This window comes from Zea mays, chromosome 8, assembly GCF_902167145.1.
Source record: "Zea mays cultivar B73 chromosome 8, Zm-B73-REFERENCE-NAM-5.0, whole genome shotgun sequence".
NCBI lineage: Eukaryota > Viridiplantae > Streptophyta > Magnoliopsida > Poales > Poaceae > Zea > Zea mays.
In genome coordinates this window covers 102,353,635-102,371,177 of record NC_050103.1, presented here as the reverse complement: position 1 = coordinate 102,371,177, position 17,543 = coordinate 102,353,635, and the positions used below count along the sequence as shown (strand labels likewise).

At 47.3% G+C, this 17,543-nt stretch overlaps 1 protein-coding gene across 1 annotated transcript; it reads right to left on the bottom strand.

Annotated features, from left to right (window-relative positions):
* Positions 1-3,151: 3,151 nt before the first annotated feature.
* Positions 3,152-13,684, bottom strand: LOC103637140 (probable dual-specificity RNA methyltransferase RlmN). The gene is made up of 5 exons (XM_008659395.1): positions 13,643-13,684; positions 13,098-13,201; positions 12,653-12,792; positions 3,365-3,501; positions 3,152-3,271 (listed from the first exon to the last, which is right to left on the bottom strand). Exons 1-5 carry the CDS (start codon positions 13,682-13,684, stop codon positions 3,152-3,154), a joined length of 543 nt encoding a protein of 180 aa, XP_008657617.1.
* Between the last annotated feature and the right edge of the window lie 3,859 nt (positions 13,685-17,543).

The window sequence follows — 17,543 nt, the reverse complement described above, 5'->3', positions numbered from 1 at the left end:
GCGGGTGGTGGCCTGACCCTGACATCGTCGGTGATGCGGTGCTGGAAGCCCTGGGGTAGATGACGTATTTCCCCGGCCGGAGGTTGGCCCGCCCAAGCCTGCCCGACGTCCCGATGGATCGGCTCAAGCGCTCCTGCTCCCTCGTCGAGCCTGGCCTGCACCTCGCGGATTTGCTCGAGCTGTGGGTCATGGCCCCCCGCCTGAACGGGGACCACAGCTAGCTCCCGTGAGATGTCAACGCGAGGCACCGACCTAGGGAGGTCACTGTCCTCTGGCATGCCGAGATGGTTGCCTTCGGAGGGACCCCCTAGATCGACGTGGAAGCATTCGCGACTTGGGCCGCAGTCCTCGTCGCCGAGGCTACGGCTACCGTCGGAACAGTCGGAAAGGCAGTAGTCGCATGCGGTCATGAAGTCCCGCATGGCACTGGGTTGCCAAGTCCAAAGAAATCCCAACAGATGCTGGGTTCGCCGTCTTCCTCGGACCCAGAGGGCCCGTAGGTCGAGACGTCCGTCAGCCGGTCCCAAGGTGACCGCATACGAAACCCCAGAGGGTTTGGACTCGCCTCTACAAGAGCGCCCGCCAAAGCAGGGCCGCTAGGCGGGTCGAGGCTGAATCTGAAAGACGTGGGATGGGAATCGGTCGGTACCTTTTGGTCGACGGGCGGCGATGAGGTCACGTCGGGGACTGACTGCGCCGTCGTCTCAGGTACGAGGATGACGTCCAGCAAGCTTTTCGCGAGCGTGCTGGCGTCGTCCGCTTGCTCGGGATTGGCGTGTCGCGGGGGGACGGCGCTCGCCTTCGTCTCAAACGCGAGGTCGACGCCCGGTGCGCCCCCCGTTGGGGCGCTGGGGCCGTCGACTCGCTCGACAGCCGACGAGGCGCTGTCTCCTGCTAGGCCTTGGTTGCCCCGCCTCCTCCTCCGTCGGCGGGGGAGAGGACGGGGCGAGCTCGAAGGTTGTTCTTCCACCATGCGGGGAAGACGTCGCCGATTCCGCCGCCGGCGGGCGGGTTGTCGGCCGCCACTGTCGTTGTCGCACGGCGGTGGAAGGAGTATCACGTCGTAGCTGCCGTCGAGGGACATGAACTCAAGACTCCCGAAACGGAGCACCGTCCCGGGTTGGAGAGGTTGCTGGAGACTGCCCATCTGGAGCTTGACGGGAAGCTGTTCATCAACACGCAGCAGGCCCCTACCTGGCGCGCCAACTGTCGGCGTTCCGAGACCGGGGGGTACCTGAGCCGACGAGTGAATGTCGCCGTGTGCCCCAGCCCAGATGGGTCGAGCGCGAGGGCGAGCGCGAAGGGGGGAGAGCGAGGCGGCCGGAGACCGGCGTGAGAGAGGTGGGAATCCCGCGGCCTTCGTGTTCGTCCCGCGCCCAGGTCGGGTGCGCTTGCAGTAGGGGGTTACAAGCGTCCACGCGGGAGAGGGAGCGAGCGGCTTCCAGCGAGCGCCTGTCTCGTCCTCGTCCCCGCGCGGCCAACCCTCTCTAAGAGGGCCCTGGTCCTCCCTTTTATAGGCGCAAGGAGAGGATCCAGGTGTACAATGGGGGGTGTAGCAGAGTGCTACGTGTCTAGCGGAGGAGAGCTAGCGCCCTAAGTACATGCCGTTGTGGCAGCCGGAGAGATTTTGGCACCCAGCTGGTGTGATGTTGTGGTCGTCGGAGGAGCGATGGAGCCTGGCGGAGGGACAGCTGTCGGAGCGGTTGAATCCTTGCTGACGTCCTCTTGCTTCCGTAAGGGGGCTGAGAGTCGCCGTCGTCACAGAGCATGCAGGGCGCCATCATTGCCTATCTGGTGGAGCGAGCCAGATGGGACGCCGGTCTTGTTTCCTGCGGCCCGAGTCAGCTCGGGGTAGGGTGATGTTGGCGCCTCCTGTTGACGTGGCTGGTCTGCGCCCTAGGTTGGGCGATGTGGAAGCTCCTCCGAAGCCGAGGTCGAGTCTGTCTTCTGTGGCCGAGGTCGGGTCCGAGCCCTGGGTCGGGCGAGGCGGAGTTCGCCGTCTTCTGGGGCTGAGCCCGAGTCCGAGCCCTGGGTCGGGCGGAGCGGAGTTCGCCGTCTTCCGGGACTTAGCCCGAGTCCGAGCCCTGGGTCGGGCGGAGCGGAGTTCGCCGTCTTCCGGGACTTAGCCCAAGTCCGAGCCCTAGGTCGGGCGGAATTCGCCGTCTTCCGGGATTTAGCCCGAGTCCGAGCCCTAGGTCGGGCGGAGTTTGCCGTCTTCCGGGACTTAGCCCGAGTCCGAGCCCTGGGTTGGGCGGAGTTCGTCGTCTTCCGGGACCTAGCCCGAGTCCGAGCCCTGGGTCGGGCGAAGTTCGCCGTCTTCCGGGACTTAGCCCGAGTCCAAGCCCTGGGTTGGGCGGAGCGGAGCTTCCTACGGTGCCTTTGGCCGGGCCTGACTGCCTGTCAGTCTCACTCTGTCAAGTGGCACCGCAGTCGGAGTGGCGCAGGCGGCGCTGTCCTTCTGTCAGGCCGGTCAGTGGAGCGGCGAAGTGACGGCGGTCACTTCGGATCTGCCGGCTGGGGGGCGCGTGTCAGGATAAAGGTGTCAGGCCACCTTTGCATTAAATGCTCCTGCGATTTGGTCGGTCGGTGCGGCGATTTGGTCAGGGTTGCTTCTTGGCGAAGGCAGGGCCTCGGGCGAGCCGGAAATATGTTCGCCGCTGAAGGGGGGCCTCGGGCGAGACGGAAATCCTCCGGGGTCGGCTGCCCTTGTCCGAGGCTAGGCTCGGGCGAGGCGTGATCGAGTCCCTCGAATGGACTGATCCCTGACTTAATCGCACCCATCAGGCCTTTGCAGCTTTGTGCTGATGGGGGTTACTAGCTGAGAATTAGGAGCCTTGAGGGTACCCCTAATTATGGTCCCCGACAGAAACAGAGTAGCTTCATGAATCATAAGCGTTCAGTTTAAAAGGCCAGTGTCAATGTTGTGAATGCAACAGATCATGGACAGTAGGAGTTCATTTATGGTGACTTTCTGTAACAAAGATGGGTTTATAATATCTGAGACAAGTGTGGTAATTCCGTAATTGCCACTCATGACATCAGATGGGCACGGACAGAACGTTCCAAAATTCTCTAGCGTTATGCTTGAACATAAATTAAATGACAATTCCGTATGCTTGAACATGCTGCATCAACCTGATAGGTGTTTGAATTAAGCAGTTATGAGGGTCCGCTCTGTGGAGGGTGATGGTTCAATCTCAAGTAGTGGATTCTTCTGAAACTCATTCCTCAGCTGCCCACAGGCTTCTAAAGCATCAACAAAGGCTTGGACCTAATTTGCAGTATAATAGTGTAAATAAGATCAGTAACTGGTTACGAAATAATAGTTTATATTTGTTTATTATAGGACATAAAGCACACATACCACTTTTCTGTAAGGTCTCTTGTACTCCGAGCCTACAATTGGGTTATAGGGAATCAGGTTCACATGGTAACCACCTCCACACATATGAAGTAGTTCTGCTAGCTCTTCGGCATGCTCCTTTTCACCGTTAATCCCAGCTGGCCACTGAGAGCACCTAGAGGGGGGGTGAATAGGTGATCCCGTAAAACTTGAACACTTAAGCCACAAAAACTTGGTTAAGCGTTAGCACAGTAAATGCCAAGTGGCTAGAGAGGAGTCAAAACACAATAACCACAAGAGATCGATCACAGAGATGGCACGGTGGTTATCCCGTGGTTCGGCCAAGACCAACGCTTGCCTACTCCACGTTGTGGCGTCCCAATGGACGAGGGTTGCAATCAACCCCTCTCAAGCGGTCCAAAGACTCACTTGAATACCACGGTGTTTTGCTTGCTTTTCTTAATCCCGTTTGCGAGGAATCTCCACAACTTGGAGCCTCTCGCCCTTAGACTTGAAGTTCACAAAGAAGCACGGAGCAAGGGAGGGATTAGCAACGCACACAAGACACAAGAATCAGAGTGTCAACACGCACACAAGTTGCAACAAGAGCTCGCAACACAAACCAATGAGTTCACAACTCCACTAGAGCTCTATATGCTATCACAAAGAAACGAATGCGCGAAATCGAGGTCTTAGTGCTTAGGAATGTTGTAGGAATGCTTCGTGTACTCCTCCATGCGCCTAGGGGTCCCTTTTATAGCCCCAAGGCAGCTAGGAGCCGTTGAGAGCATTCAAGGAAGGCTGATATTGCCTTCTGTCGACTGGTGCACCGGACAGTCCGGTGCACACCGGACACTGTCCGGTGCCCGATTTCCTACCAAAAATGGCGCTGTCGACCGTTGGTAGCCTGAGAGCCGTTGGCGCACCGGACATGTCCGGTGCACACCGGACAGTCCGGTGCCCCTTCTAGCCGTTGGCTCGGCCACGTGTCCAGCGCAGATTGCGCGGCCAACCGTTGGCCCGGCCGACCGTTGGCTCACTGGACAGTCCGGTGCACACCAGACAGTCCGGTGAATTTTAGCCATACGCCGTTGATGGTTTCCCGAGAGCGACAAGTTCGCCTGTGAACGGTCCACCGGACAGTCCGGTGCACCACCGGACGGTCCGGTGTATTATAGCCATACACCGTCGTCGAAGTCCCGAGAGCAGCCTGGCGCACCGGACACTGTCCGGTGCACCACCGGACAGTCCGATGCTCCCAGACTGAGCAGAGTCTTGGCTGCTCGAGCCAAGACATTTCCAATTGGATTTTTCCTGTTTCCAGCACTTAGACACAATACATTAGTCCATAAAACAATGTACTAAGTCTGAGAAACATACCTTTATCCTTGATTTGTACTTTGTCCACCTTTTTACACTTAGGCACTTGTGTTGGACAATAAATCACCAAAATACTTAGAAATGGCCCAAGGGCACATTTCCCTTTCAATCTCCCCCTTTTTGGTGATTTATGCCAACACAACATAAAGCAAGTAGAACGAGTACAAAATCAATTCAAATAAGAACTCAAAATTGGTTTGATTCAGTTTTGACATATATGGATCATCCTTTGCCACCACTTGATTTGTTTTTGCAAATCAAACACAAATTTCTATCTCTAAGTCAAACATACTTGTTAAAACATAAAGAGAGTCATTACAAGAGAAATTGATTCAATATTTCAAAAACTCCCCCTTTTTCCCATAATCAACATTTCTCCTCACAAGAAGCCAACTTTTGACAAAAGAGACAATAAAAGAGTTTTGACAAACCAAAAGCTCTAATCTACTATTTTCAAAATTTTTCAAGTGGTAGCTGATCCATTTATCGCTTTGGCCTTTATTTTCTTCCCCTTTGGCATCAAGCACCAAAACGGGATCAATCTTGGCCCTTAAACCCCATTGCCTCTACAAAATCTCCAAATAAGAACACAAAGGCAATAAGAGTACATGAGATGAACTTGGAATAAGTTACCCTCTCATCGGAGTGCAGTGGAAGTCTTTCATGGTCCAAGTCCACCTTTTCCCTTTCAAACCTCCTTTGAGACTAAAACAAGCAAACTCAAGCATATGATTAGTCTCAAAGGGTCAAGTTGTAGCACAACTCCCCCTAAATATGTGCATCACTTGCACAAGGACTTGTGAGGTCCGGGGAGAGATTGTACAACTTGAGCACCATAGTAAGCAACAATATGCATAAGGAACATGATCAAAGGCATAAATACATGTATGCTATGAATCAATCCAAGTTCCGCGAATCTAGGACATTTAGCTCACTATGCAGCCTGCAAAAGGTCTTTTCATCTAAAGGCTTAGTGAAGATATCGGCTAGCTGGTTCTCGGTGCTAACATGAAACACTTCGATATCTCCCTTTTGCTGGTGGTCTCTCAAAAAGTGATGCCGGATGTCAATGTGCTTTGTGCGGCTGTGCTCAACAGGATTTTCCGCTATTCGGATAGCACTCTCATTGTCACATAGGAGTGGGACTTTGCTCAGATTGTAGCCAAAGTCCCGGAGGGTTTGCCTCATCCAAAGTAGTTGCGCGCAACACTGTCCTGCGGCAACGTACTCGGCCTCAGCGGTGGATAGGGCAACGGAAGTTTGTTTCTTAGAGTTCCACGACACCAGGGACCTTCCTAAGAATTGGCACGTCCCCGATGTACTCTTCCTATCGACCTTACATCCAGCATAGTCAGAATCTGAATATCCAATCAAGTCAAAGTTAGACCCCTTTGGATACCAGATCCCGAAGCAAGGCGTAGCGACTAAATATCTGAGAATTCGCTTCACAGCCACTAAGTGACACTCCTTAGGATCGGATTGAAATCTAGCACACATGCAAACGCTAAGCATAATATCCGGTCTACTAGCACATAAATAAAGCAAAGAACCTATCATGGACCGGTATGCTTTTTGATCAACGGACTTACCACCTTTGTTGAGGTCGGTGTGTCCGTCGGTTCCCATCGGCGTCTTTGCGGGCTTGGCGTCCTTCATCCCAAACCGCTTTAGCAAATCTTGCGTGTACTTCATTTGGGAGATGAAAGTGCCGTCCTTGAGTTGCTTCACTTGGAACCCAAGGAAGTAGTTCAACTCGCCCATCATCGACATCTCGAATTTCTGCGTCATCACCCTGCTAAACTCTTCACAAGACTTTTGGTTAGTAGAACCAAATATTATGTCATCGACATAAATTTGGCACATAAAAAGATCACCATCGCAAGTCTTAGTAAAAAGCGTTGGATCGGCTTTCCCAACCTTGAAAGCATTAGCAATTAAGAAGTCTCTAAGGCATTCATACCATGCTCTTGGGGCTTGCTTAAGTCCATAGAGCGCCTTAGAGAGCTTACACACGTGGTCGGGGTACCGTTCATCCTCGAAGCCAGGGGGTTGCTCCACGTACACCTCCTCCTTGATCGGCCCGTTGAGGAAAGCGCTCTTCACATCCATTTGGTACAACCTGAAAGAATGGTGAGCGGCATATGCTAGCAAAATATGAATTGATTCTAGCCTAGCCACAGGAGCGAACGTCTCCTCAAAGTCCAAACCTGCGACTTGGGCATAACCTTTTGCCACAAGTCGAGCCTTGTTCCTTGTCACCACCCCGTGCTCGTCCTGTTTGTTGCGGAACACCGACTTGTTTCCCACAACATTTTGCTTGGGACGAGGCACCAGTGTCCAAACTTCATTGCGCTTGAAGTTGTTGAGTTCCTCCTACATGGCCAACACCCAGTCCGGATCTAGCAAGGCCTCTTCTACCCTGAAAGGCTCAATAGAAGAGACAAAGGAGTAATGCTCACAAAAACTAACTAATCTTGAACGAGTAGTTACTCCCTTGCTAATATCACCCAATATTTGGTCGACGGGATGATCCCTTTGAATCGTCGCTCGAACTTGGGTTGGAGGTGCCTGAGGTGCTTCTTCCTCTTCAATTTGAACATCCTATGCTCCCCCTTGATCATGCGCCTCCACTTGAGGTACATGTTCGTCCTCTTGGGTTGGGGGATGCACCATAGTTGAGGAAGACGGTTGATCTTGCTCCAATTGTTCCTGAGGTCGTACATCTCCAATCGCCATGGTGCGTATCGCGGCCGTTGGAACGTCTTCTTCATCTACATCATCAAGATCAACAACTTGCTCTCTTGGAGAGCCATTAATCTCATCAAATACAACGTCGCTAGAGACTTCAACCAAACCCGATGATTTGTTGAAGACCCTATACGCCTTTGTATTTGAATCATAACCTAATAAAAACCCTTCTATAGCTTTGGGAGCAAATTTAGAAGTTCTACCTTTCTTCACAGGAATATAGCACTTGCTCCCAAATACACGAAAATAAGACACATTGGGTTTGTTACCAGTTAGCAGCTCATATGAAGTCTTCTTGAGGAGGCGGTGAAGATAGACCCTGTTGATGGCGTGGCAAGCCGTGTTCACGGCTTCCGACCAAAAGCGCTCGGGGGTCTTGAACTCTCCAAGCATAGTCCTCGCCATATCGATGAGCGTCCTGTTCTTCCTCTCTACCACACCATTTTGCTAAGGTGTGTAGGGAGCGGAGAACTCGTGCTTGATCCCCTCCTCCTCAAGGAACTCCTCCACTTGAAGATTCTTGAATTCGGACCCGTTGTCGCTCCTTATCTTCTTCACTTTGAGCTCAAACTCATTTTGAGCTCTCCTGAGGAAGCGCTTGAGGGTCCCTTGGGTTTCAGATTTATCCTGCATAAAGAATACCCAAGTGAAGCGGGAAAAATCATCAACTATAACAAGACCATACTTACTTCCTCCTATACTCAGATAGGCGACGGGTCCGAAGAGGTCCATATGAAGCATCTCCAAGGGTCTTGATGTTGTCATCACATTTTTGGTGTGATGAGAGCCTCCCACCTGTTTCCCTGCTTGACAAGCTGCACAAGGTCTATCTTTTTCGAAATGAACATTGGTTAGACCTATCACGTGTTCTCCCTTTAGAAGCTTGTGGAGGTTCTTCATCCCCACATGTGCTAAGCGGCGATGCCACAACCAGCCCATGCAAGTCTTAGCTATTAAGCATGCATCTAGACTGGCCTCTTCTTTTGCAAAATCAACCAAATAAAGTTTGTCGTCTAGTACACCCTTAAAAGCTAGTGAACCATCACATCTTCTAAAGACAGACACATCTATATTTGTAAATAGACAATTATATCCCATATTACATAATTGACTAACAGATAGTAAATTATATCCAAGAGACTCAACTAAAAACACATTAGAGATAGAGTGCTCATTTGATATTGTAATCTTGCCTAAACCTTTCACCTTGCCTTGGTTCCCATCACCGAATATGATTGAATCTTGGGAATCCTTATTCTTGACGTAGGAGGTGAACATCTTCTTTTCCCCCGTCATATGGTTCGTGCATCCGCTGTCGATAATCCAGCTTGAACCCCCGGATGCATAAACCTGCAAGGCAAATTTAGGCTTGGGTCTTAGGTACCCAACTCTTGTTGGGTCCTACAAGGTTAGTCACAATTGTCTTAGGAACCCAAATGCAAGTTTTATCACCCTTGCATTTTGCCCCTAATTTCCTAGCAACTATCTTCCTATCCTTTCTACAAATAGCAAAGGAAGCATTTAAAGCATGATAAATTGTAGAGGGTCCATTCATAACCTTCCTAGGAACATGAACAATATTCTTTCTAGGCACATGATGAATATTTTTCCTAGGCATATCTCTACCATGCATATAGGAAGAACTGGGAGCAAACATAGCATAAGAATCATAGGCATGTGAATCAAAAGCATTACAACTCCTATGAGACTGTCTTCTATCGTTGTACATAAAGGCATGGTTCTTTTTTGTACTACTTGCCATAGGGGCCTTCCCTTTCTCCTTGGCGGAGATGGGAGCCTTATGGCTTGTTAAGTTCTTGGCTTCCCTTTTGAAGCCAAGCCCATCCTTAATTGAGGGGTGTCTACCAATCGTGTAGGCATCCCTAGCAAATTTTAGTTTATCGAAATCACTTTTGCTAGCCTTAAGTTGGGCATTAAGACTAGCCATTTCATCATTTAACTTTGCAATAGAAGCTATGTGTTCACTACAAGCATCAATATCAAAATCTTTACATCTATTGCAAATAACAACATTTTCTACACAAGTTGTTGATTTACTAGCTATTTCTAACTTAGCATTCAAATCATCATTAATGCTCCTTAAGCTAGAAATCGTCTCATGACAAGAAGATAATTCACAAGAAAGCATTTCATTTCTCTTAACTTCTAAGGCATGAGATTTTTGTGCTTCTACAAATTTGTCATGTTCTTCATACAACAAGTCCTCTTGTTTTCCTAAAAGCCTATTCTTATCATTCAAGGCATCAATCAATTCATTAATTTTATCTACCTTGGTTCTATCTAGGCCCTTAAATAAACATGAATAATCTATTTCATCCTCGTCACTAGATTCGTCCTCACTTGAAGAATCATAAGTAGAGTTTCGAGTACATACCTTCTTCTCCCTTGCCATAAGGCATGTGTGACGCTCGTTGGGAAAGAGGGATGACTTGTTGAAGGCGGTGGCGGCGAGTCCTTCATTGTCGGAGTCGGACGAGGAGCAATCCGAATTCCACTCCTTGCCAAGATGTGCCTCGCCCTTTGCCTTCTTATAGTTCTTCTTCTTCTCCCTCTTGTTCCCTTGATCCTGATCACTATCATTGTCGGGACAGTTAGCAATAAAATGACCAAGCTTACCACATTTGAAGCATGAGCGCTTCCCCTTTGTCTTGGTCTTGCTTGGCTGCCCCTTGCGACCCTTTAGCGCCGTCTTGAATCTTTTGATGATGAGGGCCATCTCTTCATCATTAAGTCCGGCCGCCTCAATTTGTGCCACCTTGCTAGGTAGCGCCTCCTTGCTTCTTGTTGCCTTGAGAGCAAGGGGTTGAGGCTCGTTGATTGGACCATTCAATGCGTCGTCCACGTATCTTGCCTCCTTGATCATCATTCGCCCACTTACGAATTTTCCAAGGACTTCTTCGGGCGACATTTTGGTGTACCTGGGATTCTCACGAATATTATTCACCAAATGAGGATCAAGAACGGTAAAGGACCTTAGCATCAATCGGACGACGTCGTGGTCCGTCCATCGCGTGCTTCCGTAGCTCCTTATTTTGTTGATAAGGGTCTTGAGTCGGTTGTATGTTTGGGTTGGCTCCTCGCCCCTTATCATCGCGAATCGTCCAAGCTCTCCCTCCACCAACTCCATCTTGGTGAGCAAGGTGACATCGTTCCCCTCATGAGAAATCTTGAGGGTGTCCCAGATCTGCTTGGCATTGTCCAAGCTGCTCACTTTATGGTATTTGTCCCTGCACAAGGATGCTAACAGCACAGTAGTGGCTTGTGCATTTCTATGAATCTGTTCATTAATAAAAATAGGACTATCCGAGCTATCAAACTTCATTCCATTCTCAACAATCTCCCATATGCTTGGATGGAGAGAGAATAGGTGACTACGCATTTTGTGGCTCCAAAATCCGTAGTCCTCCCCATCAAAGTGTGGAGGCTTGTCGAGAGGAATGGAGAGCAAATGTGAATTTGAACTTTGATGAATACGCGAATAATCGAAAGAAAAGTTTGAGTTAACCGTCTTTCGTTTGTCGTAGTCATTGTCGTCGTTGTCCTTATGAGAAGAAGTGGATTCATCACTGTCGTCGTAGTAGACGATCTCCTTGATGCGTCTCGACTTCTTCTTCCTTCCATCTTTGCGTCTATGGCCCGAGCCCGAGTCGGTAGGCTTATCATCCTTAGGCTCGTTGACGAAGGACTCCTTCTCTTTGTCGTTGATCACGATTCCCTTCCCCTTAGGATCCATCTCTTCGAGCGATTAGTCCCTTTGTGAAGAGAACGGCTCCGATACCAATTGAGAGCACCTAGAGGGGGGTGAATAGGTGATCCTGTAAAACTTGAACACTTAAGCCACAAAAACTTGGTTAAGCGTTAGCACAGTAAATGACAAGTGGCTAGAGAGGAGTCAAAACACAATAACCACAAGAGATCGATCACAGAGATGGCACAGTGGTTATCCCGTGGTTCGGCCAAGACCAACGCTTGCCTACTCCACGTTGTGGCGTCCCAACGGACGAGGGTTGCAATCAACCCCTCTCAAGCGGTCCAAAGACCCACTTGAATACCACGGTGTTTTACTTGCTTTTCTTAATCCCGTTCGCGAGGAATCTCCACAACTTGGAGCCTCTCGCCCTTACACTTGAAGTTCACAAAGAAGCACGGAGCAAGGGAGGGATTAGCAACGCACACAAGACACAAGAATCAGAGTGTCAACACGCACACAAGTTGCAACAAGAGCTCGCAACACAAACCAATGAGTTCACAACTCCACTAGAGCTCTATATGCTATCACAAAGAAACGAATGCGCGAAATCGAGGTCTTGGTGCTTAGGAATGTTGTAGGAATGCTTGGTGTACTCCTCCATGCGCCTAGGGGTCCCTTTTATAGCCCCAAGGCAGCTAGGAGCCGTTGAGAGCATTCAAGGAAGGCTGATATTGCCTTCTGTCGATTGGTGCACCGGACAGTCCGGTGCCCGATTTCCTACAAAAAATGGTGCAGTCGACCGTTGGTAGCCTGAGAGCTGTTGGCGCACCGGACATGTCCGGTGCACACCGGACAGTCCGGTGCCCCCTTCTAGCCGTTGGCTCGGCCACGTGTCCAGCGCAGATTGCGCGGCCGACCGTTGGCCCGGCCGACCGTTGGCTCACCGGACAGTCCGGTGCACACCGGACAGTCCGGTGAATTTTAGCCATACGCCGTTGATGGTTTCCCGAGAGCGACAAGTTCGCCTGTGAACGGTCCACCGGACAGTCCGGTGCACCACCGGACAGTCCGGTGAATTATAGCCGTACACCGCCGTCGAAGTCCCGAGAGCAGCCTGTTCGCTCGAGCCAGCCTGGCGCACCGGACACTGTCCGGTGCTCCCAGACTGAGCAGAGTCTTGGCTGCTCGAGCCAAGACATTTCCAATTGGATTTTTCCTGTTTCCAGCACTTAGACACAATACATTAGTCCATAAAACAATGTACTAAGTCTGAGAAACATACCTTTATCCTTGATTTGTACTTTGTCCACCTTTTTACACTTAGGCACTTGTGTTGGACACTAAATCACCAAAATACTTAGAAATGGCCCAAGGGCACATTTCCCTTTCAGCCACGAAATCCACTCTAGCCATGTTAGTAATGTCGCTGAGTAATATTTTCTCCTGAAACAGATAGAATCATCTGATACCTAGCAGAGTGTACTCGAAGGATACCCTGCGCCTAGTTTCAAGGAAGTAACTCTTGCAGTCATCCATTAGTGCTCCCAAGGGGTAAGACTTGGTGCTAGGAACAATCGTCTCCCGCAGCTTCTGATTTGGGGCATGCAGACTGATTTCAAATACGACAGACTTGTCAACAACAAATTACAGGGGGGAAATGCTGCATCTGCTTCTCGGTTCCTTATTATGTGTTGCTGCTCAACCAGAAGTTATGCAATCAAAGCCTTGAACCAATTATATTGTGGTGACCAGATATCATACTTAAGTGTATTAACAAATTACAAGCTAAAATAGGGCTCAGGTTTTGTGACTGGAGGATCTTCACAAGCAAAAAAAATAAGAGGCCTGCAATATAGCATGGTGACTGACCGCCAGTGCTAATGGTATGTGATATTCAAATTCATAATAACATACCTGACTGCCAGCGTTGACTGAAGCTTGTGAGATGCTAGCATTTTTATTGTATTTGGAACACCAACTGTAGATATTGTCATCTTCCTTTGCCTAATTTTTAGTTCCTGACAGCATGAAATCCACACACTTGTTAAAGTTATAGCTTATATGGAGAGATACTGATGGTAAATTGTCGCATCAAATTAACAGGATGAGAGGAATGTAGCCTAGTTACGAACACCTCCCCCGGCAAGCGCCTCCTTCCTCTCTCTCTCTCTCTTAAGGAGTAGTAGAGATATAGCATGATGGACCAGTTGAATGCTTCAAGTATGGAGTGGAATCTCTCTTACAAGTATTAAAATGGTTATGGCATCTAATAGTACCACCGTTCCTGACCAGGCATGCCTGCCATAGCAAAAAAATCCTCTCTCTCTCGTTTTTGGAAAGAAAAGTATGCTTCAAGTATACCCGTTCTATGCGGCACTTGTACCATTCCTTCGTTTATCTTCTAAGATATGTACATGCCTTCAGACTGAATTAAGAGTCCATAATAAAGTAGAGCTTACACATGTGTTGTTGCGATCAAGTGCCAAAATCGATGGTTCCATTTGATCGTCAGTGTTGTCTTTTCTATCTGCAACTGAATTGAGGGAAGAGAAATGATAAGCATAATAGTATTAACAAACATTTCCGAGCATGAGTCATTCAGGTATGCAACACAAACAACTTATCAAGTATGTGACACTAAAAACAGACATTAGCATGCCATGAATTTTGAAACCTAGTAAAAGAAAAGAAAGGAAGCTTACACACACAAAAGAGTAACTAAGAGATTCGTAACAAAATGAAATAAAGAAATAACAATGTTTAATGTGCTACTGTGCTCAATAATTATCTAACGCATGATTCGGTATGGGATTACAAGTATCCAACATTAAACATGTTGTAGTAGAAACTGGAGAGAACTCATCTGTAATGTAGCCAGACATTATTGAAGCATAGAGACTCAACAAATTAGCTGTGTAGTTACTCACAAACTTCAGAATTTATATATGTACCCACTCTTACTGGTAGTACAGATACTGATAAGAAAAAAATAAAATACCAACAATTACAGCTTAGGAAACTCTTGTGCATGGCATACTGATCCATATTAAAATTTGCAGATAAAAATAAAAGAACGCGTACCAATTTTGTTGTAGACTTATTGACCTTAACTATAGGAATACTGAAACAAGCAGCTCTTGGTTCCAAACATACGTACTCAAGTTACCATCTTTCAAAAAGAGATCAAATAATGGCACAAAACTAACCACGCCAATATCTTCACCACTATTAGATAAACATGAAATAGAAAAGATTCCATATTCAACATAGTACAACACTAATACTTGTTAATATTACCAATGTACAATAGATTGAATTCGATTGTACCACGTCAAATATGCACCATTAAGTAATTAAACCTATTTATGTGCTAATGTTTATGTCTTCTGAAAACTGCTTGGAATTAATTGTTTCTATTAGATGTGTTCGGTACATATTGATCAGGGACTTTATCAACAACCCAATGCATTAAACCAGCGTGACCAAAAAGGTGGTGTTCATGTAAATTTCAGTCAGTATATAATCGTAGAATACAGAAATGGAACAAAGTAGAAGCAAAATGGTATCCTACACCATAGTTGTGGAACATTGAAAAAGTTCATTTGGAAGTGCAAATAAAAATTGAAATACCCATAATAATAATGAACCAATTGTTTGAAAGAGGAGATGCAAGGAAGTCACAAATCCACATAAATATATTTCAAACATCAACAAATGCTAGTTTCTCATATTTGGCTGATGCAGGTTTACAATTTTTGAGGAAAAATTAGTTTACAAATATCACATTATTGCATCCATTGTTTGTAATTCCTAATGTTAGCTAGTTCTTCAGGTGTAGATCTCTATCACAAAGGCAAACTATTTCCTCTAGGATACTCAAGCTGGTGTAGCGAAAGAGCGCCTGGAGCATGAATCGAAGAGCGCACAACGACCAGATGAATAAGGTGCACAAGTAGATTTCGGCGACGAAACGAACCTATACTCATGAAGTCGTTCACCAGATCCTCCATTTCTCATCATCAAATATTTTCTCATAATACAATTGTAAAGCAACCTTGCGCTTCTGAAGAAGTAGCCACTTTCTGTTTACTATCTGAATTGCCCAAAGAAACTACAAAGAACATCATATTTGTCTTAGTAATTGCAAATGGTAAGTTCAGAGAGAGGAACAAGTCAGTGAATAATAAAACAAAATTACCATATGCCCACTTAATATATAATAATCTAAATATAGAATAAAAAAGTTCATGACTCATGCTGCAACACCAACCGATTGTCATTATAATTTAGAGTCATGTTGCTGATAAGCTCTTTGATAGAATTTGCGTTGTGTTCCCCCCAACAACCTTCTAGATCTTGGAGTCCACTTCAACACGGCTATCACTTGTATTTACCTATCATACAAAAAATATTGGTGAATTCATGTCTGCCAAGTAACAGTGAGAAATAATAAATAGTGGAAAAACTAAAAAAATACCTCAGTGGCCTGCAATCCAAGTATGTAACTAACAACTTTAGCAGTTGTAGAACCCACTTAGCAACACAACCTCTATGGCTGCACCGTCAGCTTGTTTCTTTGCCTTACTCTTTTGACCAGAATGAATAAATAGTGCATCCCACCTTTTTAAGCAATCATGAAGTTGTTTGAGTTTGACCTATACACGAAGTTCAAAAAAAATGTTGCTACATGTATGAATTAACTAACATAACTAAAAAGCAGAACTACTCACCATTGATTGATTGCCAACTATATCATTTGGAACATTTGGTCGATATTTCTATCCATTGCATAGGACCACCGTCAATATTCCAAGACTTTCCGGTTGACATGTCGCCCCCTCGTCGGCACCACTGTGTGCAGGCTCCAGCAAGCTTCGTTGGACGGCTCATCTCCGTTTCTTTGGAGCCAGCAGTCTGTTCCTTACAAGCATACAATCCAGTGACTGAGAGAAAAATATAGCTAATATAATTCTATAAATAGCATCAGTCCCTACAGAGATAGACAGATTTTACATGCAACCATAAATGAAGTAGGATTAAATCTTGATGACAAGCTAAATAAGGACTGGAAAGTTCAATTGATTTATGGCATGCAGGCATTGAACAAATTTATGGCCAGAGTAGAATTTATGGCATGCAGGCATTGAACAAACTTATATGAAGATAGGATTGGTAATGTAGCAAAAACAACTTCATAGGGTGAGAGCAGATACATCACAACAATAGATAGCATTGTTGGCTAAACGAATAATGAGATGTTACTTTAACTTTCAAGGATGCTGGAGAAATTAACTGAACATTGAAATGGAGGAAAATGAGCCAGCATTTGATTATGTATTAACTGGGGAAAATATGTGTGCATATGGCAGAGAAAAGAACCTTCAATTCCTGAGTGAAATATGCCCAGGCCTGCCCAATATATATAGCCATTCATTGGTGTCAAATCATACACGTTAAGGTAAACTGGGGTATCATCTGGCGATTGACCAGCCGACTGAACCTTGGGGAACAAAAAGAAACGCAAAGTAGATTTCCTGCTCAATCTGCTCAGTTGTAGAGGCATAAGAGACTTCCATTCTGGCCGTTTTGTCCTTAACTTCATAGCCCTCCCTTCAGATAATCAAATGAGGTATCAGCAAACAGAGGATCTACTTCAAGAACCACAAGAAATTGATAAGATCAGATAAGACAGCTGCCAAAGTTGTTCTCTGAAATCTTTTTTTCCTTGGAAGCAGTTTAAAGACTGCAGTAGACATGGTAGCAATGAATTTGTTGGATTTTGAATAGGCAACAACAAGAGACTGCAAAATAGAAGCATTATAAAAAAATATACTCATGTATCTAGAACATTGCGACGTGGGCTACTCATCCCCAAATTCTTCCAAGGCAGGCATCATTGCGGCATTGTAGAGGTGAGGGGATGGGGATTCCTAGCGAAGGGACACTGGAGGGGTGGGGATGACACGGGCGTACCTTCCTGCAGGGCGATAGGTGGTGCAAGAAAGTCTAGAGGTGGACGCAGCCGGTGCAGAGCTGGAGCGCCTCCTCCTCCGGCATCAGTTGCGTCATGACGACGTCCACGGCCGTGGGATCCTCGGCACCAGAACTGGCCAGTGCATCCACCATGTCACGCGAGGGGGAGGGGGTAGTATTCCTGACGGCGCGGCGACAGTGGGCGCTGCACACAGGTCCCTTGATGTCCTCCTCCTCCTTGGCGGGCTCGGCGGCGGGACGCATCGAGTCATCGTCGTCGTCCATGACATCTGCACAGGACATGGTGGTGAGCGACGCGGGAGCCCAGAATACCTCCTTCTGTGGCGGCTCTTGCTGCTGCGTGGCCTCTGCGTTGCCAGTGTCGAG